General features: G+C 40.3%; 1 protein-coding gene across 1 annotated transcript in view; it reads right to left on the bottom strand.

The window, feature by feature from the left end:
- Positions 1-26,466, bottom strand: part of TSPAN13 (tetraspanin 13) — a 38,138-nt gene extending 11,672 nt beyond the window's left edge. The window contains 2 exon segments of the mRNA NM_001035362.1: positions 31-198; positions 26,223-26,466. Coding sequence (NP_001030439.1) covers positions 31-198; positions 26,223-26,285 — 231 coding nt within the window. The 5' untranslated portion in view covers positions 26,286-26,466.
- Between the last annotated feature and the right edge of the window lie 518 nt (positions 26,467-26,984).

Here is a 26,984-nt window from a genome sequence, read left to right as displayed (position 1 = left end):
GGTAAAACTCCCAGTTGTAAAAAAGGATACAAAAAAAAGCAACACCTGATGGTGTTTCACAGCTCCAATCAGCCCCACTAATGCGATCAGGAACAAGAAGATGCCAACTGCGATGACCACGCCGACCACACGGAGACTGGAAATCAACCCGAAGCCAATGCCCCATGCAGCAATTCCAATCAGAAGCAGGCTAACCAACTGCAAAAATCACCACAAAGGGCAGTGAGGAGGGAGAGGAAGGGGCAGGAAAAAGAAAGAGGAGAAGTGCCAACTTATATATTAACATCAAGGACATCCTTCAGGCATCTGCTTAGTATCTTACGAATGACTGCTAACACTCGATACTGGAATACACATGTGATCTCATTATAGTGCTGTTTTAACAAGTATTAATCCTCAGACATGCTTTTAAAAAACAATCATCTATATAGTGTGGAGCCTCAGAGGCCATCTGGTTTACTAAACCTAAATGATTTCTACTTAAGCTTTTGAACTAATAGCATATTTAAAACTGCTAGACACCAATATATCTCCGTCTGACACACTTGTTTCATCATGTGGAAATCACATGTCTTTCCTTCAAAGCCCAGAACAAGTGAACTTCTCTGGGGTGTCTTCCTAAGTCCCCAACAAACCAAATTCATTTCTCAATTCTCTGAGCAATCCCTGTTCTTCCAATGTGGTTCTACTCTCTTCATCACAGTAACACTCTGATTCCAAGCTTGTTTCTCATAGGGGTCTGTGAACAACTTAGAGACCCCATCTTTTCACCTCTCTGTATTGCCCACACCTATCACAGAACTTGACCCTTGGAACAGTCAAAAATATCTTGCAGAACTGTCGCTGAAATGAACTGCTTTAGATATCATTAGCATTCAAATATAGAGAGAAACTTCTAAAACGTTTAGGACGAAGAGAGTGTTAAGAGATTTTAGCTACATTACTTAAACATGGCATTCTGAGTAAGAAGAAATTATTTGACATCCCAACCACTTAATTTGTATTATAAAACAAAGTCAAGTGTAAGAGGTAAACACATGCCTCAATCGGTCATTACCATTCAAAGTTACAGCTACTTCTTTAAAATAACACTTAAATAGCATGTCATATTAAGATTATAATCAATTGATAGAAGACACAGCTTCAGTAGGTATGTGGGAAGGGTGGGGATGGGGGTGGAGCAGGAAAGAGAGAGGATCTTCAAGTCACTCAAGTGCTAACCATTTCCTGGAGCAACTTGACAGTTTTTAATACCTTGCTGGGAGAAATAGAAGTATGTAAAATAAACTTTCTAGCACCACTTTGAGGCCTAATAAACTTTGTCTTGAAATACAAAATAAGTCAATGCTCATTCAAATGATTCTTTACTGAAACGTATAATTTTTTATACATGTAGTCGTTTATCAGACACACATTTTAAATGTCTTGGTACATAAAAATTCTTAACATGTGTAGACATATGAGTAAAATGGCTAAATAACAGCAGCTGTTTGTATTTTTATCCACTTATGATAAAGCAGCAAAACTTGGGAACAAAAGCAACCATCTGTAGTACCACAGGACTGAGTTACGGAGTTACATGGACCTGGTGGTCTCCATCATGTACACACAGGAAGCTTTGTTTTCAGAAGGAGAAAAAGAGGAAAAACTTCTCACAAACACTCATTTTCTCAACTGCTGCTTCTCAGCAGATCCATCTGCATCTGACTCTCTTATCACCTCATTCGCAGCCTTCTCAAACTTCAGACTCTCTTGGATGGACAAAAAGTCCTCGGCCCCATCACAAGTGAGCTTATTTCTGACTTTGTTGTATCCAAATATAACACATTTCCTTTCACGAGGTGTGAAAGGCAGAAGCCTGGAGGAGGTGTCAAGGAAGGAGAGGGCGATGCTGCTGGAGGGGCCTCGCCTCCATGAGGGGAGAGGGTGACGCTTAGCATCCACATCGCATGGTGGGAAGAAACACTGAAGATGGTCCACATGCTCAACACATCAGACTGACCTGCTGCATCGGTCGGGGTTCTCCAGAGAAACAGAACCAAGAAGATACATATCGAGAGAGAAACAGAGGAGATTTATTACAAGGAACGGGCTTATGTAACTGTACGGGCTAGAAAGTCCGCAATGTGCAGAGCAGGATGACAGGTTGGAAATTCTGGCAGGATTTCTAAGATGCCATTTTGAGACAAAATCCCTTCTCCTTTAGGAAACCCAGTTCTTGTTCTTAATGCTTTCATATTTCATATCATACATGAGGCCCACAATTACTGAAAGTCAACTGAGTGTAAATGTTAATCACCTCTAAAAAATACCTTCAGAGCAACTTCTAGACGGATGTCTGAAAAAAACACCTTGCAATCACAGCACAGCCAAGTTTTCTGTAAAATTAACCAGCACTCACCAGCTTCAAGTCCTGTGTGTGATGCCTGTTTATTCAATTAAATTCAGGGGCAGGACATTTACTCTGTATTTCTTCGAGTTTTAGGGCCAAAAAGATCAGAATCATGAATAATATGATACATAAAATTCTTCTAATCCATAGTTTTGAAGAATCCTTTTGGGAATCATCCCAAATCCTTAATGATATTAATGAAATTCTTGCCACAAGTTAAATATTCATCAACAAATGCTTGGTGCCCACTATATACCGGAAGCCAGAGACAAGATGCCCCTACAAAAACAAAGGTTGGCAAGCTTACTCTGTAAAGAGCCAGAGAATTGCCATCTGGCTTTATGGAACACACAGGCTCTGCCATAATTATTCAATCATAACACAAAAGCAGCAACTGATAATACATAAATGAAACAGCAGGGTTATGTTCCAATGACACTTCATTTACAGATACTGAGACTTAAATTCATATTATTTCCATGTGGAACAAAATATTCTTCTCTTGATTTTTCTCAACCATTTAAAAATGTAAAAACTTAACTTTATTGAGGCTTTCAAGGTCTAAGTCAAAGATGTCTCTTGGTAAATGTCACATAGCACTTGAAAATATGTGGGTTATTTTCAAACATCTTTTGATATTGATTTCTAACATAATTACACAGTGATAAGAGAATAGACTCTGTATGAGTTCAAAACCTTTAGGCCATGAAGTCTTTGCACCTTGTTTTATGGCCCTGGATATGTTCCAGTGTCTCTTGGCTTATAGTCTATGGGAACTTAAAATAGAATCTGTATCCTGCTGTTGTGTGAAAAATCTTAATTATGTTGAATTGGGTCATAGAGCTTTTCAAGTCTACTATATCCTTCTATGTTTCTGTCTATTCACTCTTAGTTTTTGAGAGTTTGATATTGAAACTCCAACTAAAACAATCTTAATTTATCTACTTAAACTGTAATATATAATGGAACTATATGTTACATTGTTCTGTATTTTCCAAGTCTCCTGTAAATGTGTTATCATACTTTCATAATTTAAAAAATAAAAAGAAAGAAGAAAAAAATTGTTTTAATAAAATAAAAATGTACAATCATTCTTATTTGGCAGATTGCACAATTACAAGCACTGTAATGGATGTGACTCACGGGCTGCAGTTTCCTGACTTTCATTCTAGAATTCAACATAGGAGAGAATGAAAAAAATCACAGTGGTACAGACCATTGCTATGTCAGAGATAGTTTACAAGGTGGGCCAGAATATAGAATAATCAACAAACAACAAAAAAATCCAGATAGATAGAATAAGCCAAAGATTGCAAAGAAAGAGTAAGGCAGCAGATAGTAGGCCAAAAAAAAAATGACCCCAACTGAATACTACCATATGAAGCAAAAGAATGAATATTATATCGTATGGCAAAAGATGTCACTAAGTTAAGGGTCTAAAAAGGAGAACCTTATCTTGGATTATCAGGTGGTGTCTAAACGTCATAACAAGCGTCTTTGTCAGAGAGAGGCATATATGTATAATTATGGCTGATTCACACTGTTGTATGGCAGAAACCAGCACAGCACTGCAAAGCAATATTCCTCCAATTAAAAAATAATGCCCCCCCCCCCAAAAAAAAAGAGTTGCAGAGGGAGATTACAGAGACACAGAAAGGAGACAGCAATACAAAGAGGCAAAGGGTGATGAGCCCACAAGCCAAGGAATGCTGGCCTCCACCAGAAAATAGAAGAGGCAAGAAGGCAAGTAACGGATTCTCCCCTGGGGCTTCAGAGGGCGTGCAATCCTGTTGACTTTAAATATCTGGCCTCTCGAACTGTTAGAATAAATCTTTTGTTTTTAAGCCACCATGTTTGTGGTCGTTTGTCACAGCAACCCACACAGCACACACAAAACAATTCACACATTTGGAAACAATAAGTCAGGAACATCTGTTAAAGAAATCTGCCTGATATTTTATCACTAACATAATCCCCACCATAGAGCTGGAGTGAAGTATTTAGCTATTCCTGTCAGGACCCTCCCAACAAACCAAATCCTTTATTTAAAACACCAGCATTTTAGCAATAGGAGAAAACTGTTCTCTGCTCTCTCAGCTAGCCAACTTACAAGCTCATTAACAATGAGAATCTTTTGCCCTTTGGAAAATAAAACCTGCAACTAAAAGGGGGTGGGGGTGTGGTGGGTAGACCACTTTATCACTTCCATAAGAAGTTCTAACTCCCAGACTAGGCATTATGTGGTTACTGAATATATTATCTAGAACATTCACAAGCATCTCTGCTCTGGTTTTTTTCCTCTAGATGTGTGCTCAGTCATGTCTGACTCTTTGTAACCCTATGGACTGTAGCCCATCAAGCTCCTCTGTCTATGGCTTTCTCCAGGCAAGAATACTGGAGTGGGTAACCATTCCCTTCTCCAGGGTATCTTTCCAACCCAGGGATCGAACCTGTGTCTCCTACATCTCCTGCATTGGCAGGTGGATTCTTTACCACTGCACCACCTCAGAAGCCTTCTATGAACCACTCTGTCAAGAATATTCCTCACCAAGTTCACTCTGCTGTATCTTTAATATAGTTTTAGTCTATCTTCATCACTGACACTAGGCACCTCTCCTTCAAAAACATTTGAGAGGGTATATCAGTTTCCTATTATTGCTTTAACAAATCAGCACAAGCTTAGTGGCTTAAAACACCACAAAAGCACACTCTTATAATTCTAGAGGTCAGAAGTCCAACATGGGTCTTACTAAGCTAAAATACTGGTGTCAGTAACACTTCATGCCTTCTGAAATCTCTAGGGAAGAACCTGTTTCTTTGCCTTTTTCAGATTTTTTTTCAGTGACATCTTTTATTTCACTGTTGCTTCAAAATTGTCTTTAAAACTAAGCACACAGAGAAACAAAGCCTAGAAATGAATGGGCTGTGTGTTCACAGAAATAAAAACACCGCACGGTATGTGCTAGTAGGTTTGCTCGGAAGACAAAGAATGGAAGTCACAAGATCAAGTAGCTATCTTATGGAGTTCTAAGAAAAAAAGATTATTCTATATTCAAATGCAAGTTTAAATATTTCCTCTTCAGTTGTCGTTCTAGCAAAACCAATGCAGCAGCACAAAAGAAGAAAAAGAGAGAAAAAAGAAAAAACAAAGAAAGAAACAAAACAGAAAAACACACATTAGCATCAAAGGTCAACACAAGGTCAAAGGTGAGAGTTCAAGCATCAGAGAAGCTGAAGAGACAGGGATTCTAGAAGCCACCTGAACTCCCTGGCCTATATATTCTCTTCCTCCATCTTCAAAGCCAGCTGTGCTGTATCTTCAAATTTCTCAGACTGCAACTTGCTTCTCTAAGTATATCACCTTCTTTGAGTATAAGCCACCTATATCCCTCTTATACAGACCTTTGTGATTACATAGGGCTCCCCCAGGTAATCTAGAATAATCACTCCATCTCAATATGCTTAATTTAATCACATCTTCAAAGCCTCTTTTGTTATACAAGGTCACATAGTCACAGCTTCTAAGGATGAGGATGTGTATCTTGAGAGGAGAGGAGTATCAGCCTTCCACAGAGGGTTCTGGGAACAGGGGCAACTGAGTCACCCACATAACTGAATCCTTCCTGCTACACATAATTTAAAATATCAAAAAGAGACGTCACATTTTATTTAAATATATAGCTGACTGCTGAGAAACTATGGGAAATTCCCACAGGCCAGAAAGAAAAGGAGAACTGAAAAGCAGAATAGCAAGCATACAACTGGCACCATGGGGCCATGAGAAAGTGGAAAGGAATTCCCAGATCAGAACATCACTGAAGGGGAAGGACCTGGGTTTTAAACCAGGCAGACATGAGAAGTGGAACCAAGACCCAGGTTTGTCTAGACCTCCAGAGCACTGTATTTTCAGTATAAAAGGTCACAGAAAAATTACACCACCACCCTCAGGAAGACAGTAAAAATTTTTGAACCTCTTCAAAATCTGCAAGAAAGAGAAACTCCAAGGCTAAATGTACATTCTCTAGGAAGGCAGGAATCTTCAAGCCCAGCCATTCACATGAAAGCAGATCACAGGCAGTGATGGCATTTAGAGGAGGAAAGTCAAGAAAGCAAATTCAAAATGACTCAGGAGGGATGCTTTGAATCTCAGCCCTCACACCATTCCCCAAAAAATAAATAAATGAAAACTTTGTTGTCAATCTAAAACTCACAAAACATGTAACGAAAAAAAAATCTATCACGAGAGATGCAGCAAACACAGCAAAAGGCAAAGAATTAGAGCTCCAAAGAACTTGGGGTAATAGGACCAACTGAATGAGATTAAAATTCATATGTTTAAACTACATAAATAAATAAAAGAAGGAATAAAAACAATATGGGAAAAGCAAAGCTCTATTTAAAAATGCAGACTTAAAAAAGAGCCAGACAGAGCCAATCTAAAGAAAGCAGAAAGAAGTGAAACATACCATACAAAGGATAAGTAAAACTTCATTTGTTGACATGCCTTCAACAAATTGTTTTTTAAGAAAAAGAACAAGAGTAAGTTCCTCCAAATTTCCTTAACTGAAAAGAACAGCTATCAAGAAAGCAAAGTAAAAATCATACTCAATGGAAAAACCTGAGAAACATTTCTTTCAAAATTCAGGAGACAAGGGTGCCAGCCATCGCCACTTCTATTAAGCACTGGGGTAGAGGTCTTAGGAGGATTCATTTCAATGTTTGGCAAAACTAATACAATATTGTAAAGTTTAAAAATAAAATAAAATTAAAAAGAAAAAAAAAAGAAAACAGAGCTAAACAGAAAAAAAAAAGAGTGAAAATGGCACAAAGATGAAGGATAAACACAGCTGTGGTTATTAAAATTAATGAGAATATCTATACAGGAAATCCAAAAGACTGTAAATACTATTAAAATTAGTAAGAACCAGAAAAGCTGCTAGAACTAGGATCACCATCACAAAAATCAACAGCATGCTGATGCACCTCCAAATCTTTTAATGTATTTCTTTAAATGCAATTTCTAATAGGTTCCTAAAATATAAGGTGCATACAAACAAACAGGGAAACCTAGGGTGTTGCAATTCATGGGGTCACAAAGAGTCAGACATGATCTGGTGACTAAAGAACAACAACGACAACATAAACAAATCTAACAGAAGTATTAAAAGACGTCCATGGAGAAAACCGTGAAATGAAGAACATGAAAAAGACCTAAATTAAATGAAGAGATGTATGTTCACGGTTGGGAACACTCATTACAATAAGGCATCAATTCACCTCCTATTTAGCCTACAAATTTCATGTATTTCTAGTCAAAGTCTCACTAGGTTTTAGATCATTTATACCATGATCCATCAAGTTACATGGAAGAATAAATGTCATCAAAGAGCTAGGAACATTTTTAAGATTAAGGACCAAGCCTGTGGCTGCTGCATTTTTTCTCAGCCCAGCTACAGTATCACTAGCACAGTGCATAAGAAATGCTTCTAGTGGCAAACCAACCTTTGTCAATGGCTACATTTAACTGTCCCAAATTTTACCTTTGTTATTGCTTTTACCATGCTCTGCAAAACCTGAGCCTGGCTCTACAGTTTTTGGATCTATTTTAATTAGTAAATTTAAATATATAAACAAAACTAAAAGGACTAAAGAAGTTAAAAATAATCCAAACAAATATCAGAATTTATTATAGTAGTTTGGTAATCAAAATCAAGTAACTAAACAAACAACAATGCAGACTTGAAGAGATATGGAATTCTAAATCAATATGGAAATAGTCGTTAATTAACAGCTTTTTCACAATTACTTTCCCATTTTGAAAAATAGTAGTAGGAATCCCTACCTCACACCATAGCTTTAAAGCCCAAATCTAAAAAGCAAAACTTAAACTTTGTGGGGGAAAGTACAGAATAATGTTTTGCCTTTGTGGTTAAAGACAATTCTTAAACAAGACTGCCCAAAAGCACATATAATACAAATATGGCATTTACTATATACAAGAAGTATTCAAAATGTTTTACATTTACTAACTAATGGGCTTCCCTGGTGGCTCAGATGGTAAAGAATCTGCCTGGAATGCAGGAGACCTGAATTCAATCCCTGGGTTTGGAAGATCTGGAGAAGGGAATGGCAACCCATTCCAGTATTCTTGCCTGGAGAATCCCATGGACAGAGGAGCCTGATGAGCCATAGTCCATGGCGTTGCCAAGAGTCAGATATGAGTGAGTGACTAACACACACACACACACAATCTTCACAACAACACTAAGAGGTATGCAGTACTACTGCCTCGCTTTTCCAAGTGGGGAAAGTTGTGCACAGAGATGTTAAGAAAGTAGCCCAAGGTTACACAGCAAGGAAGACACAGAACTAGGATATGAATCCTTGTTCTTACCTACCAAACTAGAAATCACATTAAAATTGTAAATTCTATATAATAAAAAAACACCAGACAAATGTAGGATATGCCTAGGACTAGAGGATATTTCCAGCACACACATATATATTAAAGAACACCTACAAATCAATTAAAAAAAAAACAATAAACACATTGAAAAATGGTCAAAGATAATAAGAGGCAGTTCACTGTAGAAGAATCCAAAAGGCCAATCAACAAATGAAAGATGTTAAATCTCATTATATATCAGGAAAACAAAAATTAGAACAATGAGGTACTCACTAGTGAACTTCATAGCAGATCTCACATTCACTAGGTTGGTAAAAATTAAGCCTGATGACATCACAATGCAGAGACCCTAGAACTTACATTCAAGCAGAAGTGAAAAAAAAAAAAAAAAAGAAGTGTAAATTATTGCAGTCACTTTACAGAACAACTTTGTGGTACCTCAAAAGGTTACACAGCCTTGACGTACTCCTTTTCCTATTTGGAACCAGTCTGTTGCTCCATGTCCAGTTCTAACTGTGGCTTCCTGACCTGCATACAGATTTCTCAAGAGGCAGATCAGGTGGTCTGGTATTCCCATCTCTTTCAGAATTTTCCACAGTTTATTCTGATCCACACAGTCAAAGGCTTTGGCATAGTCAATAAAGCAGAAATAGATGTTTTTCTGGAACTCTCTTGCTTTTTCCATGATCCAGCGGATGTTGGCAATTTGATCTCTGGTTCCTCTGCCTTTTCTAAAACCAGCTTGAACATCAGGAAGTTCACAGTTCACGTATTGCTGAAGCCTGGCTTGGAGAATTTTGAGCATTACTTTACTAGCATGTGAGATGAGTGCAATTGTGTGGTAGTTTGAGCATTCTTTGGCATTGCCTTTCTTTGGGATAGGAATGAAAACTGACCTTTTCCAGTCCTGTGGCATGGAACAACAGACTGGTTCCAAATAGGAAAAGGAGTACATCAAGGCTGTATATTGTCCCCCTGCTTATTTAACTTATATGCAGAGTACATCATGAGAAAGAAACGCTGGACTGGAAGAAACACAAGCTGGAATCAAGATTGCCGAGAGAAATATCAATAACCTCAGATATGCAGATGATACCACCCTTATGGCAGAAAATGAAGAGGAACTAAAAAGCCTCTTGATGAAAGTGAAAGAGGAGAGTGAAAAAGTTGGCTTAAAGCTCAACATTCAGAAAACGAAGATCATGGCATCCGGTTCCATCACTTCATGGCAAATAGATGGGGAAACAGTGGAAACAGTTTCAGACTTCATTTTTTTGGGCTCCAAAATCACTGCAGATGGTGACCGCAGCCATGAAATTCAAAGACGCTTACTCCTTGGAAGGAAAGTTATGACAACCTAGATAGCATGTTCAAAAGCAGAGACATTACTTTGCCAACAAAGGTCTGTCTAGTCAAGGCTATGGTTTTTCCAGTGGTCATGTATGGATGTGAGAGTTGGACTGTGAAGAAGGCTGAGCACCGAAGAATTGATGCTTTTGAACTGTGTTGTTGGAGAAGACTCTTGAGAGTCCCTTGGACTGCAAAGGAGATCCAACCAGTCCATTCTGAAGGAGATCAGCCCTGGGTGTTCTTTGGAAGGAATGATGCTAAAGCTGAAACTCCAGTACTTTGGCCACCTCATGCGAAGAGTTGTTTCATTGGAAAAGACTCTGATGCTGGGAGGGATTGGGGGTAGGAGGAGAAGGGGACAACAGAGGTTGAGATGGCTGGATGGCATCACTGACTCGATGGATGTGAGTCTGAGTGAACTCCGGGAGTTGGTGATGGACAGGCAGGCATGGCGTGCTGTGATTCATGGGGTCAGAAAGAGTCGGACACGACTGAGCGACTGAACTGAACTGATGTGTCTCTTACTAAACTAGCAATTCTGCTTTTAGGCTAATATCCAAGAAAAATGCCCCTGTCCCCAGCCATACATATATGTATCAGGATTTTGCTGCAGCCTTGTTTGAAATAGTAAAAAATTTTAAAAAATCTCAAACACCATAACTAAGGATTTCACAAACTCTAGTGTGATCACACAGTAGAATACAAGTGTTAATCTATTTCTAGTAAATCTAGAAATGCCAAACATAAAAATGGAACAAATTGAATATAGATAAAACAGATCATTTATAAAAATTTTCAAACACAGAAACAACACTATATAGTCTTTGTGGTTGATTAACAGATCAAATGGTCATATAGTTATATAAACGTGTGTAGAAATGACATATGTAGATTTTAGGGTAGTAAGTACTTTTGGTGAGGGCTGGGAAAGGAAATGGACAGTGGGCCTTTAACTGTACTATAGCTTTTAGCCTTTTAAAAAGAGAGAGGGAATTCCTTGGGGCTCCAGTGGTTAAGACTTCATTTTCCAATGCAGCGAGTACAGGTTTGATCTTGGTGGTCAGGGAGCTCAGCTCACACATGCCTCATGGCCAAAAACCCAAAACATAAAGTGGAAGCAATACTGCAACAAATTCAAAGAAGACTTTAAAAAGGAGAGAGAGAGACAGAGCAAAATACTAAGTTTGTAAAATCAGTCTGTTGGGCTCAGGAGAGTATACCATATTATTTTCTGTGCATATGAAACATTTCCTAATTAAAAGTAGCTTGAAGATGTAACAGCCCCCTTCTTGCTGCTGCTACTGCTGCTAAGTCGCTTCAGTCGTGTCCGACTCTGTGTGACCCCACAGATGGCAGCCCACCAGGCTCCTCTGTCTCCGAGATTCTCCAGGCAAGAACACTGGAATGGGTTGCCATTTCCTTCTCCAGTGCGTGAAAGTGAAGTCGCTCAGTCGTGCCCGACTCAGTGACCCCATGGACTGCAGCCCACCAGGCTCCTCCGTCCATGGGATTTTCCAGGCAAGAGTACTGGAGTGGGTGCCGTTGCCTTCTCCGGCCCCCTTCTTACTGTGACACTAAAACTAAATTCTTCTGCTTTGCTTTCTTCTGTCAATTGGTCCAATTTGCCTCATGCAGCCTTCATTCACACTATTCCCCAAACACAGCTACTTATATCAAGGTAGTCTCATTTGTCTCAAATATTTCACATCAGTTCCCATCTGCGCATCTCCAGGTACTGTCCACATCCTCCCCTACAAAGTGCTGCCATTTAGGAAAATGGAAGCCTTGCAAGTGAAGGTGGTACAGAAGTCAAGGCAGCAGGCAGCCGCTTGTTGAATCTTTACTTGTCTATCACACTTTGGTAGACGCACATGTGAAACTTGATACCACCTATCATTTCCCTTAGGTACCCATATCCTAAACGCACACACATGCACACACACACACACACACAAATATACACTCTCATTTGTAACATGGAAGAGCACTTAGATTTAACTATCCAACCTAAAACAAGTCTGGGATTTATTACTACAAAGGTAAAACTGTCCAAACATAAACTTATTTAAGTGACTCAATTTTCTGATAAATCCCCAAAGTATGTGTTTTTTTAATTAAAAAATTGAGAACAACATAAATGTTTTCTTGTGTGTGTGACTGTAGTTTCCAATACATTATAGCAAAAATCCCTCAAGTCCTCATAATTAACTGTTTAAATTAGAAATAACATCTAAAAGTTATGATATGCTTCTAATTAGATTTGATTACCAGTGTGTCTTTAACTTTTAAAGATAATAAAGAAGCAATTTATTTCTGAGTAGTAGTAATTGCATGTTATGGTTGGTTTGTAATTTTGAAGAGAATGGGATTATGTAAAAGTCTACCGAATGAGTGATATAAAAATTATTGATTCCCATAAAACTACTTCTAAGTGTATAATTAAAAAGCCTATTTGTCACTAGAACCTGGTAGACAAAGGAACTGCAAGAATTTTTTGTTTAACAACAACAACAGTTTCCTTATGAGATCAATTGTAATAGAAAGTAAATTTAGACCTATGACAAATAGTTTCCTTCCTTTGGGAGACAGAAAGCTGATAAAAACAAATTACAGATCTGTTAACTTGTTGATAGTGATTTTTTTATGAGCAGGAAGCGCCAACCTTTCCTGTTTTCTCTTTAAAACAAAGAAAACTGAATACACAAGAAAAGCTTTTAAGAGAGTGCAAAGGCTAAAATGAAAGGCCATACCAAGGCAAGATTATAAAAGTGTCTACAACTGGCATTGCTTTCTGAAGCAAATGCTTAAAAGAGGAGGTCGTGGCAAAACTTCTAGCGCACACATGGACAGATTTTGATGAAGGAGGGTGTCAGTGGCACAAAGTTATCTGGCCAGTGACCTTAACCAAGTCTGTTCATTTTACAGCTGAATAATCCGAGTAGCAAAATGACAGGCTTGGGGACAGAGGCAGAACTGGGGCACACTTCTGTTTGGTGCATTTTTTCATCCCGGTAAGACAATATCATAGTGCCTACCGGACATAGTAGGCATTATGACATAGTGCCTAGGTCATCATAGCAACACAGGTCATTTTTAACTCTGAGATATAACGGCAAAGACAATATTATAATGCATAAGAAATTGTAGGTCTTGCTTCACAGCCAGATCAATATGGGTTTGATTAGCATGTCCTTAACTTACTCCCTAGCAGACCTGGTTGCACAGTTATAAACCAATAGTAAGGTCCTCACTCATACAGCTTTGCTATTAGTTAATTACCAAATCCCGGCTTACTAATTTTGTGATTATTTTTCTTTTACCCAACCTGGAGAATTTGTCATGTATGCTGACATTCATATACAAGTTCACAGTGCATTGCCTGGAGTAGGGGAGCAAAAAATTCTACCCAGCATAAAGAGTTCTCATCTCTGAGATCATTCTAGCAAATAAAATTGCTTAAAACTAATAAACATGCATTTATGCACTTTTTTGGATCAATAACATACAATGCCACTCCAGTAGAAATGTCATGCATAATGTTCTTTATAATCTAGTTTAAGTAGGTATTGAGGCATTAAACCACTGAAACTGAAACTGTTAGTCGCTCAGCTGCATCCGACTCCTTGCAATACTTTGGACCGTGGCCCACTAGGCTCCTCTGTCCATGGGATTCTCCAGGCAAGAACACTGCAGTGGGTTACCATTTACTTCTAGAGTAAGCTTTTCGAATGATGAAGAAGTTGCTAGAACATTCTAGAATTAAGAAGATTCAGGCAAATTTCTGCTCAGAGGACAAAGGATCTTGGTAGAGGACATATGAGGTTTTTACAACCAGCACATATATTTCTTATGAAACTCTTAATCCTGGCGTCTCACTGGCTCTCTCCAGCCAATTCTAGTAGCAGTCATGGTTACTCAGACTCCTGCTCACAGTAGTTGGTCCATGGATTGGGCCCATAAACCCACATGGTTAACTAGTATGTCCCATATGATGATACAGGGATATTGAAAGAGCAAAATAAGGACAATTAAAATTGATTCTGCCAATGGCTTGTCTTATACATGGAAAGTTCCAGCCTTAAAAAGAACCTATGCAGAGGCAAGCTGGGCTGAGAAGTGGACAGAAGGAGCAAGAATTCTGACCTTTTTTGAGCCCCTTGATCCAGCCATACTTGATGATATAATCACTGAATCTCCCAATTATATCTTTTAGGAGTTTGTGCTATCTTCAGTTCAGTTCAGTTCAGTTGCTCAGTCGTGCTCGACTCTTTGCGACCCCATGAATCACAGCATGTCAGGCCTCCCTGTCCATCACCAACTCCCGGAGTTCACTCAGACTCACATCCATCGAGTCAGTGATGCCATCCAGCCATCTCATCCTCTGTCGTCCCCTTCTCCTCCTGCTCCCAATCCTTCCCAGTATCAGAGTCTTTTCCAATGGGTCAACTCTTTGCATGAGGTGGCCAAAGTACTGGAGTTTTAGCTTTAGCATCATTCCTTCCAAAGAACACCCAGGGCTGATCTCCTTTAGAATGGACTGGTTGGATCTCCTTGCAGTCCAAGGGACTCTCAAGAGTCAGAAACACATTAAGTTCATTTATAACTTATAGAGAATTCAGCCTAATACAAGCTTCATCTTGCAAGTGTTTATCATAACTTTTTAATACTTGCAAACTTGCAGTGACTGTCTACCTTCCCTACTATGACCATCTTCCCCACCTAAACTAACTCTAAATCCTTCACTTTGTCAATAGGCTTTAAAAAAAAAAAAATTAGTACTCCCTTTAAGCCTAAAAGACCTCTCTGAAACTGGTCCTCTTGGGACCAAACAAGAAGGGAATCAGTGAGCCAGAGAAATGTCCTAGGCCATCATCCTCCTGCTCACACCCTCCCCAGGCCTGAACTCCAGCCTCAACTTTACTGCTGAGCAGGTCAGTGGTTGCCTATAAACTGGGACCAAAGGCTATGTGACAGAAAAGAGGGATCACAAAGGAGGATAAAGAAATCTGAGGGGCTATGTGCAAAGTTTTGAATATGATGAAGGGTTGACAGGTCACGTGTGTGTCACAACTTTATCTCATTTGTACTTTAAATACATGCAGCTTATTGTATTCCATTAATACCGCAATAGAACTGTTCTCTCTCTCACACACACAGCTTTATAAGGAAAAGCATTTTACAGCATCATCCTTTTTCCAGCATGGAACAAAACCTTATACCGAAAGCTGCAAATGTAATTGGGTGACAAGGAAGAAAGCCACACACCAAGGATGGTAGAGCAGGATGACAGAGGAAGACTGGGATGTTGATAACATGCTCACACTGTACACTGGCTCCAGACTACCTCCTTCTAGAGATCTTGCTCCATGAAGACAATAAAGCTTAATTATTATATGAAGCAGAGCAGCTGGGTTTCTGTTAGCTGCCTCTGGACTCTACTCCTAATATGGTGGTCTTTAAAGCCAATAAGATCAGGTCATTCCCATGCTAACTATTTTTTGTTTCTAATCTCAAAATAAAGTCCAAATCCCAGGCTACCTGGGGGCTTCCTCGGGGGCTCAGAGATAGAGAATCTGCCTGCAATGCAGGAGACACAGGAGACGGGGGTTCAATTCCTGGGTTGAGAAGAACCCCTGGAGTCAGACATGGCAACCCACTCCAGTATTCTTGCCTGGAGAATCCCATGGACAAAGAAGCCTGGCAGGCTACAGTCCATGGGGTCACAAAGAGTCAGACACGACTGAAGCAACTGAGCACGCACACCCAGACTGACAAATACAAGGGTGTGAAGGGTCTGGATGTCTAGAGGTAATTCATTAGCAACCACTCCCCACCTCCAGCCATACTTTGCATTCTTCTAATGAGTCCTCTCCACTTTGAGTGCCACACAGGCATAGCACATGGTGCCCTGATACTCCTAGCACCTGGCTAAGCGCCTGGTACAGAAGAGGTACTCAAAATATTCTGCGGTCCTAAAGAGCTCATGATCTCACTTATTATACATTAGAGATGCTTATTGCCAAATCTAATCAACAGTTGAGAGGAAGAAATCCAGCTTAGTGATCTTCCAGATTATTCTATCTCTATACAATCTATAAAAGAGTTTCATTCTTTCATCAAATATCTACCACATTGTAGAAACAAGATGCAAAGAGAGACCTGAATCATTTCTAGAGCCCCTACATCTTTTTGAGCTTCCAAATTCTATCAGGGTAAGTGAACTGCTCTGAGGATGAAAGAGGAATGTAGGACCTTTGAAAAAACTGGATGTAACTCTGTAGTTAAATTATTCAAAAATGTTCTGTCAGCACTAGAGCAAGAGAGAGGTTGTGATGATAGTGGAAGGTAAGAAACTTAAAGTGCTAATAAGATTTAAAGGGACTATACCACCAAAATGTAACATGGCATCCACAGATACATGGAAACTAAGGCCCCAGAACCCTCCCTCTCCATGCTCCAACAGTCAGAATGAGGAATTACACTTGACACTGAACTCTCCCTCTGAACTTCTGCCTAACGTGGACAACTGAAGAACAATTTTGTGATGACTGAGCATGTATTTCTCTGATGCCAAACATCTGGAGACAGATTTGAAAATTCTATAAAAAGTCTGCATATTGCAAAACGCTTAGCTAAATGTTAAGTATTTTGCAATATCCAGACACTTAGTGCTGAAGCCAAGACCTCAATTCTTTGTTTCATTTTCATTCCTCAAATGACACAACGAAGGCTGACGTGCTTTTTGTAACGTTTTTCTTCTCTATGTTCTCCTTGGTGCCGAGCACACTGCTTTATACTTACAGGGCACAAAACAGATAGCATATATGTTATCTGCTGGGGAGAAATTACATAAAGAATTCTAAAGTACGGGATACTGACTTGCCATCTTCCAAGGATAACTAGTTTAAAGTAGCTCTCACAGCCACCAACAAATTTCCACCACAACTTATATCCTCCTTCTTCAGAATGGTTCTGGGAGACAAGAAGCAGAGTTTTGGGCGAAACAGCCCTTTACTGACTCCTCCATTCAATATACTAGATACCAACCATATGCCAAGGTGGTGCTGTGCATTCAGGAAGGCAGAAGTGATTGGGACATGGTCCTTATTGTTGAGGGGCATACAGTCTAACAAGACAAAATAAAAGGGCAATTGCTTTTTTCAATGACTTCTTCATTGATCAACTTAAGAATCATGTCTGAGCAGCATCTGACACAGATGCTCAACTCTGCCTCTTTAAAACAGCATGCACTTGGCTTCTAAGACACCTGCCTCAACAAGGTTTTCTTCCTACCTGACCAACCATTCCTTCTTAGGCTCCTTTGCTGGCTGCTCATCTCCTAAAACTGTTACCATAACAGAGTCCTTGGTTCAGTTCATGAATCACTACCCTTCTTTACCTCTCCTCCCTAACTGGTTGATTTCATCCAGAAGCAATGCTAAATACTACTCTCTACAATGATGACTTGCTGAATATAAACCTCCAGCTATTCCTCTCCCCTGAACTCCATCATTATTAGTCTACCTGCTATCTGATATCTCTACCTGGGTATCTAATTGGCATCACATCCAATACTGAACCCCTTACTTGCCTTCCAAAGCCCATCCAACTGCAGTCTCCCCATTCCTGTTAATAGCAGATTCAGCCAGCCAGTTGTTTGGCCTCTCTCTCACCTCAAGCTCATCCATCAGGAAATTATATTGGCACCACCTTCAAAATCTGACTCTCTCTCTTACTTCCATTGCTGTCTTATTGGTCCAAACCTCCGTCATCTTTGCTTAAATTACTGCAATAGCCTCACGTGTGGTCTCACAGCTTCCACATTTATCATCTATAATCTGTTCTCGATTCAGGAGCCAGACAAACTTTTAAATGAAAACCAGACCTGAAGCCACCAATGAATGGCTCCCCATTTCCCTTGGTGTAAAAGCTCAAATCCTTCAAACTCTCTGACTCAACTTGAACCACTCTACCCGCCCCTTGCTCGCTCTGTCCCAGTGCTAGTAGACTCTTCTCTGTCCCTTGCATACACGAGAAATATTCCTTCAGGATCTTTTCAAAGTCATTCCTTCAGCCAACTTTTTCCAGATGTCTGTTCATCTCCTTCAAGTTTCTGTTCCACTGCTGTCTTCCAGAGAAGGCGAATTCTGACCACCATATATAAAAATATGCCTTCATCCTCCCCTACCCACCACACTCCCCTCCAATCCGTGCTTCATCCTTCTTACTCTGTTTCTCTATTTTTCTCCATAGCACTTGTCTTTTTGTTTTTTGTTTGTTTTTTTTTACCTTCTTTTCCCAGGTGGCATTAATAGTAAATGCCAATACAGGATACATAAGACATGAGGGTTTGATCCCTGGGTCAGGAAGATCCCTTGGAGGAGGGCATGGCAAGCCACTCCAGTATTCTTGCCTGGAGAATCCCATGGACAGAGGAGCCTAGTGAGCTACAGCCCATGGGTTCGAAAAGAGTCAGACACGACTGAGCGACTAACACTTTGACTTTGATGATGTATAACATTTACTTCTTTGCTTATCATCTATCTTCCCCTTCAAATGTAAGATCCATGAAGGTAGGACATTTTGGTTTGTTTTGCTCACTGTTGCCAATGCTCAATTAATATTATTGGAATAAATAAAATAAAAATTAGTTGGGTTTATCTAATAATACATTTATACTAGATTAATAATAAACTGTATTAGACTAATAATGAGCCCTAGACAACTATGACTACAACGTAATTTTACAGGAAGTTTGTTTGTTCAGGGGAAATGAGACAGGAAAAACCTCAGACATATAGATTTTGACCAACAATGGGAGAAGAAAATAGTATTTCAAGAAACAGATTCTATAGTAGACTGATAAAAGCAATTCATATTTATTATTTTTAACTATATTTTAATGCTAATTTTCATGTCTTAAAATATTTGCTTGTCTTCTAGATTTGATTTTGATCAAATTGCCATGTTTATGCAAGTTTTCATTAGGTATGTTTTACCTCTGGTGAATAGGGAGCAGCCAGTTCTGCAAATTCAATTCAAGAAGTTATTTAGAGTATAAGCTCTCTGTTACAAGAAAACAATGTCAGGAACTGCAGGATGCAATATAGAGAACGCTGTGATCTCCGCCAACTACAGGTGGGAAAAAACAAACACAAATTGTCTACAATATGGAGCATTAGTATGGTTCAGCAGAAAGGACAAAGTAAAATAAAACCTTACAACACTAACTCTCAGCCCTCACTGTAATTTAGAATTAGCTAGAAAGCTTTAAAACAGGGTTTTCTAACCAAAAAAATGACATGCCTCCTCCCTCGCTCTGAATCCTGATTGAATCATTCTGGGGTAGCACTCAAGTGTTACAACTCCCAAGTGAAAATTTAAGGAAACAGTTCCTTCAGACTAAAGAAACAGGAGGCTTTGGGGAACTTTACAAAGACAGAGCAAGGTATGCTCGGCCAAGAACAGAGGATCAGCTATGACAGGCAACAAAGCACGAAACGTCTGGGAAAACCTCTGTGGCTGAAACACATGAAGAGACGCACATGGTGAAAGATGCTGAACAACATGCTAAGGAATGTGGGTTTATTATCTAAGAGTTTTCATCCATTATTACAAGTAGGTTTGGATTATTCATTCTTCAGTGACAAGAGAATATGGAGGATCAATTCAGATGAAATGGGATATGAAGGAAGGTGAACTAGCCCTAGCCTGTCTTCACCAGTAATTCAAATGTGTTTGAGGTGTTGATGGCCCACTTTTAAACTACCTAAAACTGTATGAAAATTAAACCACTGAGATGTTGAAAACTCACTTTTCAAAAGTAGGCTGAAATACAACTATTCCCTAAATAAATTTTCTTTGTTTGTAAAAGCCTCTTAATTACCTTGTTAAACTTGGTGAAAGAAAATAACCTCATTTCAAGTGAGAAAGGACATACATGGCACATTCTGGTCACTCTATTTTAAAATCAAAACTTGGGAAATTTCATAGACATATTTGGCACAAAGGCCAATTATAAATGCCAGCTCAACAGCATCATGTGAAAATTTCAGGTTCTGTAAACGATGAATCATTTTAAATTCAAAATCCAAGTAAATATTCAGCAACCACTTACATATTTTAAATTCACTCAGTAGTTTGAACAAGTGCCAGGAAATAACATAAATCTAACTACATGTTAAAATATTAAATAAGAATAATTTGAAAAATAATGAGAATTTTGAAAAATAGCAAATACAGTAATTTGAAGGCAATTACAGTAAGTAGATTTTTTTTCTTTGGATGAAGTGCTAGTCTGTTTTCATTTATTTTAGAGCACAGACTGAAAAAAATTATACTTTTCCAGCCCTCCATTGACCAGAATAGGACTCAAAATAATGTCCAGGTAAGTCATTCCATGTTTATCCTCACCATACCTCAGCCATTTTTTTTCTTACAACTGAAGGATTAGTATTACTATTTTGAGGGTAGGACCTCTTGTCTCTGTAGGCCTGCTTGAGTTAATATCAGCCTGTAAGTGTTAGAAACCCCAAAAGCTTGAAAACCTTTTCATTATAACATATAGATTTGTAATTCTGAAATTTAAAATAATTCAACTTTTTACATGAAGCTGTAACAACTTTTTTTTTTTCCTATAGTGCATCCAAAGCATTTCTCCACATCTCTCCTTTTATCCTAAAAACTCCTTGAAGCAAAAATGAAAAATATCATCCACCAGTCTATAAATGAAAAACTCATGGAGACATTTGCCTGAAGTTAAATTCCAAGCAAGCTGTAAAGGTGAAATTCAAACTTAGGTTCTCTTCCTGAATCTAGTTCTTCTCTCCATAGACTGTCCAAATATATGTATTTTATCTGCTATGTTTTATCTGTTTTAAGACAATTTCAATTTCAGAGACACTTAAAATGCAAATAAACATATATCTTGGGATGGATGTAAACAGGTATAATTTTTGACTGCACAGAGGTTTTTTTTCCCCAAAGCAACCCAAGGTATTAGGGAAAAAAAAAAAAATACTGCAAAAAATATCAGTAGAAACAAACTTAGAAAGATTTTAGGAGAACAAATTTAGAATAAGAAACAAAACTGAAACTTCTGAAATGACCCTTCTCGTTTAAAGACTACAAGTTATTTTCTGTTCTTACATTCTTAATTAAAACTATTCACACACACATACACACATACACACACATTATAACCAGCAGTCCAGTTCCTAGAAGTTTTTTCTTTTTTGCTTGAGAAGCAGGAGATATAAATCTTCAAAATGTTACATATTTTAAGATAACGCTTACCTCACACTTCCTAAAATTCCCCATCAAAAAACTAGGAATAATTTTTAAAAGCTGTTTTTCACTTTTTTATCAAAATATTTTCAATCAAAATTATTTTAAAATAAACTATTAAAAATAAAATAGACCATTTTCCTGAAGCAGTTTTCACTTTATCTATATCCTGAACAGTATTAAAAAGACCTGAGCTATCTCCACACTTCCCCAATTCATCATACTTTCTGTACCCAACAAGGATCTCCCTTAGTCCTAAATTTTATGGCTCCTAAAGTCAGTCCTTCCTTTACATAGCATTCATTTTCCCACCTCATAAATCCTAACTAGATCTTGTCTTCACTGAGTAGGTATTTGCCTTTGTGTGTGTTTATTATTTCCTACAGTTCTCAGCAGAATACACACAATGGGAAAACGTTTACTGACTGAAGAAAACTCTTGAGATCATACGTAGAGAAGATAGTGAATGAAAAAGAGGCTTTATAAGGCATGCTTATTTCAAAGCCATTCAGCTCATTGCTGTATTCCCAGATTGAGAACAATGCCCTGCACACAGTAGACACTCAATAAGTATCTGGTGAGTGAAGAAACATTGCTTCTTCAAATGGAGAAAGTTCTAGAGCAAGTCACTCATATGACATCATGAAGGTACATGAAGAAACCATAGCTTCTGCCTTTCCTCCTGTATCTATAAACTTGATATTCACTCAGTTCAGTTCAGTTCAGTTCAGCCGCTCAGTTGTGTCCGACTCTTTGCAACCCCATGAACTATAGCACACCAGGCCTCCCTGTCCATCACCAATTCCTGGAGTTCACTCAAACTCACATCCATCGAGTCGGTGACGCCATCCAGCCATCTCATCCTCTGTCGTCCCCTTCTCCTCCTGCCCCCAATCCCTCCCAGCATCAGGGTTTTTTCCAGTGAGTCAGCTCTTCGCATCAGGTGGCCAAAGTACTGGAGTTTCAGCTTCAGCATCAGTCCTTCCAATGAATACCCTGGACTGATCTCCTTTAAGATGGACTGGTTGGATCTCCTTGCAGTCCAAGGGACTCTCAAGAGTCTTCTCCAATACCACAGTTCAAAAGCATCAATTCTTCGGTGCTCAGCTTTCTTCACAGTCCAATTCTCACATCCATACATGACTACTGGAAAAACCATAGCCTTGACTAGACGGACCTTTGTTGGCAAAGTAATGTCTCTGCTTTTTAATATGCTGTCTAGGTTGGTCATAACTTTCCTTCCAAGGAGTAAGCGTCTTTTAATTTCATGGCTGCAATCACCAGCTGCAGTGATTTTGGAGCCCAAAAAAATAGTCTGACACTTTTATTCACTGTACTAATATAAAATTGTTCAGTACAAGCATGTGTGTAGATGCACTTAGTCGTAAGTAGTAGTCATAACTTTTGCCACCGCATGGACTGTAGCCAGCCAGGCTCCTCTATCCAAGGGATTTCCTAGGCAAGAATACTGGAGTGGATTGCCATTCCCTTCTCCAGGGGATCTTCCCGACCCAGGGATCGATCCTGAGTCTCTTGTGTCTCCTGCGTTGGCAGGCAGATTCTTTACCACTGGAGCCACCTGGGAAGTGCAGTACAAGGGATTCTATTAATTGAAACAACCAAACCATAAACAACAACAAAAATCAACCACACCTTTGGCTAGTGATCAAAAGTCCATGACAAGTTAGGAGGATGTTCCATCCAACCAATTTAATGACAGGCTTTTCAGACTGATCACCAGTTCTGCTCTAGTCTCAAAGCCATTAGCAGGCCACCTGCACATGTAAACTGCACTGGGCAAGTAAACAGCCTGCTGCTGCTAAGTCGCTTCAGTCGTGTCCAACTCTGTGCGATCCCATAGATGGCGGCCCACCTGGCTTCCCCATCCCTGGGATTCTCTAGGCAAGAACACTGGAGTGGGTTGCCATTTCCTTCTCCAATGCAGGAAAGTGAAAAGTGAAAGTGAAGTCGCTCAGTCATGCCCAACTCTTAGTGACTCCATGGACTGTAGCCTACCAGGCTCCTCCGTCCATGGGATTCTCCATGCAAGAGTACTGGAGTGGGTCGCCATTGCCTTTTTCGTAAATAGGCTGATTGAGTCCTAAGTTCCTGAAGAAAATACTTCAAGAAATAGAGTGATAACTCTCAAAGCAGGCTGTGGCCTTTCACTTGCCACTTCCACATTCAATGTAGGCTTCAACAACACTTTTAGAAATGATCTCAGATCTAATCCCACAACTTTGAGTTTATTCCAGAAGCAGTAATCCAGGTGGAACTGAAACCTATAAAGGGTCCTCCTCTTTATGTCTTAAAAAGAAATGTCTCCCAAGTCTTCAGCCTTTACCCTGTCCCCAACCACTTAACATGCCCCATCTTAAAATGATGAGGAGAGACCAAGTAAGATACAGAACCTAAATAATAGCAGCGGTACATTTTCAGCATCTATTTAAGACTTTGTTCAAGGTTAACCTTTCATTTGTTTCCAATTTAAATTGCTGAACTCATCTAAACTTGTTCACAGTTTATAAGCAGTAGACATTAATTCAAGAAATATCCTTTCTCTAAAAAGCCTTAGATTTAAAAAGCTAACCATTTGTACAGTCCTGTGAATTCCCAATTAATTATGTTTTACCATATAGCTATTAAAAAACAGTAGAATGCCCTTTGAAGGTCAATCCACTTTGAAGGTTGGACAGATAACAAAAGTCTTACAGCTTCCCTCGTGGCTCAGTCGGTGAAGAATCCACCTGCAATGTGGGAGACTTGGGTTCGATCCCTGGGTTGGGAAGATCCCCTGGAGGAGGGCATGGAAACCCACTCCAGTATTCTTGCCTAGAGAGTCCCCATGGAGACTGGCAGGCTGCAGCCCATGGGGTCGCAAAGAGTCAGACGTGACTGAGAGCCTAAGCACACATACACATGAAAGTCTTAGTATGTTCCTTCAGAATCACCTTTCTCCTTGCTCTCCTGATACCACAGTAGATACAGCTAGAAATGACGTATCTGGAAAGCAAGAGAACTAGACTTAATAATAATTTGCCTTTGGAGAAGCATATATATATGGCACATTAATCTATATAGACCCCTCAATCAATTAAGTATGTAGCTATTCTACTGTAAGTAAGCAGATACTATAAGGTTAAATGTCTGGTAAACAGGTGACTAAATCATGAGGGGGAGGGGTAGAAGTCAGAGCATAAAGTGGGGAATATGAAGTTCTAAGCAGGCCATTCAGGCTAATAAAAGAAAATACCTGGAGAACTGGTCAGAATTTATTTACTTAATAAACAATCAAAGTGATAGGCATGCTTCAGGGAACACAAAGGTGAATTCTGATCTGAAATTTGACATGGACCTCCAATTACAAGCAGCTGAATCGCCAGGTGTTCAGAATTTTCCCAAGTGTATCATTAGTGACATGTTGATTAAATTCCTACTAAGACACACACAAACTAGCCAGAAAAACATACTTTACACCATTTATGTTTCTTTAACATATGCTTCTTTATGTCTTGTTTTCAAAGCTTTGCAATTACATTCACATACACAGGAACAGTAATAGTCAAATGACCCAGCTCTCTCTCCTGTTGGTGACCACAAGGCAGTCTCCCCACTCTGAGGATGTAACCTAAGCTTACACAGATGGCCTAGCTCTCAACTAACTAAGAGGAGCTGGGTTTGTTTTCAGGGTGGGTGCTGCAAAAAATGCCAGGTGTATTTATAGAAAGGAGCAAGACTATGATAGAGGCATGACGACAGAAGTCTGTTTCTCTCACCTGGTAAAGAAGCCTGCAGAAAGATCTGGATCCCATAGCCCGGTTTCCACTCCTGACTCGCCAACTACCATCTCTGTAAACTTAATTAAAGCCCTTTCTGGTCTATCACCTTATGTACAAAATTTACACAAGGCCCCTTGCCTCGGATGATTGTCAGAAAAAGGAACGAAATCGGGTATGTAACATCTGGGACGTGGGAGTCACTCGATAAATGGCAACCTCCTCCTCTCCCATCCTCCTGTTCACCCAGAATTGCCCCTCAAAAATTACAAAGATACGGACGGCGGGGTTAAAACTAAAAAGCTGGTTGGCAGGGAAAGAACAATTTGGGTGGAGGCTCGCTTATTTACCGGAGGCTTTCGTTTAAAATGGAGTTAGGATATTGCTAACAGGGGGACACATGGAAAAAGCATCAGGTATAAGCAGAACTACCCCCTCCCCGCCCCACACCTCCCCCAAAGACATTCCTTTAAGTAAGCACGAAACAAACTTCGGAAGCTGCGGATATCCTGTGAACCTACTCGGTGGCCTCAGTGAAAATCACAGGCACACGTAGAGCTGAACACGACGTACACCATCCATAAGCCGCCTTGTCAGTTTCTGATCACGCTATTTTTGCAAAACTGTCCTCAAATCCGAGGCTGCTCTCTCGCCTCCAAATTCGCTCCAGAGGCGGCTGGGAGCCAAGAGCGAGTGGCGGAACGGATAATGAGGATGGCAAAGTGGAGATGTCTGGTCAATGACTGAAAAACAGGGCGGTGGATGAGGGGGTGGGGTAGAGCAGTGGGGCAGGGACGCGTGGCCACCGAGCCAGAAAGACGGCGGCTTCACAATGAAAGGAAGAGACTGCGACAGTCGCCGGCTCCTGGTCCCCGGCGGATACCGATGGCGAGGCCGCGGGCGCACAGCAGAGCGTGGGAAGACGGGAAGAGGGGGCCGGAGGAAGCGGCCACGGAGCACCCGAGCAGGTGCAAAGCCCCCAGGCGAAGAGAAACGGGCTCGGGATACTCACTGTGTAGAGTAGGTTGAGTGCGCACAGGCAGTTCTTGGAACACGCGAAGCCCCCGCAAACCATCTTGAAGCCTGTGATTCCAACTGCAGGTAAAATCTGGCTCCGGCGGAGCCTCCAGACAGCCTCTTTGTCCTTGCCTTCAGGGCCTAGCCAAGGCGAGGCCGCAGCCGGGCTGCGAGTGTGGAGCCCAAGGCTTGGGCTGGGGCTGCAGTGCGCGGCGCGCCCGCGGCGGCTCCAACCCGCTCTGGAACCTGCGGCCGCAGCACTAGGAGCCTGAGCCCGAGCCCCGCCCAGCACCCCCGTCCACCGCCTCGCCCTACGCCCTGATTGGCCGCCGGCGGGGAACAAAGGTAGAAATATGCAAATAAATGCGCTCAGCTAGCTGGGATCCAGAAGGGGAGGGGCGAGGCGGCCCCTGGGAGAGTTGGGCAAGGGGCGGAGGCCGTGGGGGAGGGTGCCGGAGGCCAGAGTGTGACAACGACCTCGCCTCGGTTCCTGGGGAGCAGGTGAGGAGGAGAGGGCGGGGCTCCGCGGAGATCCACGCTGGCAGGGAGGAAGATGACAGCACCTCCTGGTTCTTGGCCCCAGCGGGTGACGTGGCACCATTATAAATGAGATTTTAAAATTAAGCACCTGGCCTTGTTTGAATGAAGAAAGAAAGGAAGGAAGGAAGCAATAAATGAATAAATGTAAACGACTTAAACGAGAAAAATGAAGTGGGGAAAATGAAAGGAAGGAAATAAAAGAATAAAAGGAAAAATG

Source organism: Bos taurus, chromosome 4, assembly GCF_002263795.3.
Source record: "Bos taurus isolate L1 Dominette 01449 registration number 42190680 breed Hereford chromosome 4, ARS-UCD2.0, whole genome shotgun sequence".
NCBI classification, from domain to species: domain Eukaryota; kingdom Metazoa; phylum Chordata; class Mammalia; order Artiodactyla; family Bovidae; genus Bos; species Bos taurus.
The sequence above is the reverse complement of the archived record's forward strand: the minus strand, read 5'-3'. Positions and strand labels throughout refer to the sequence as shown.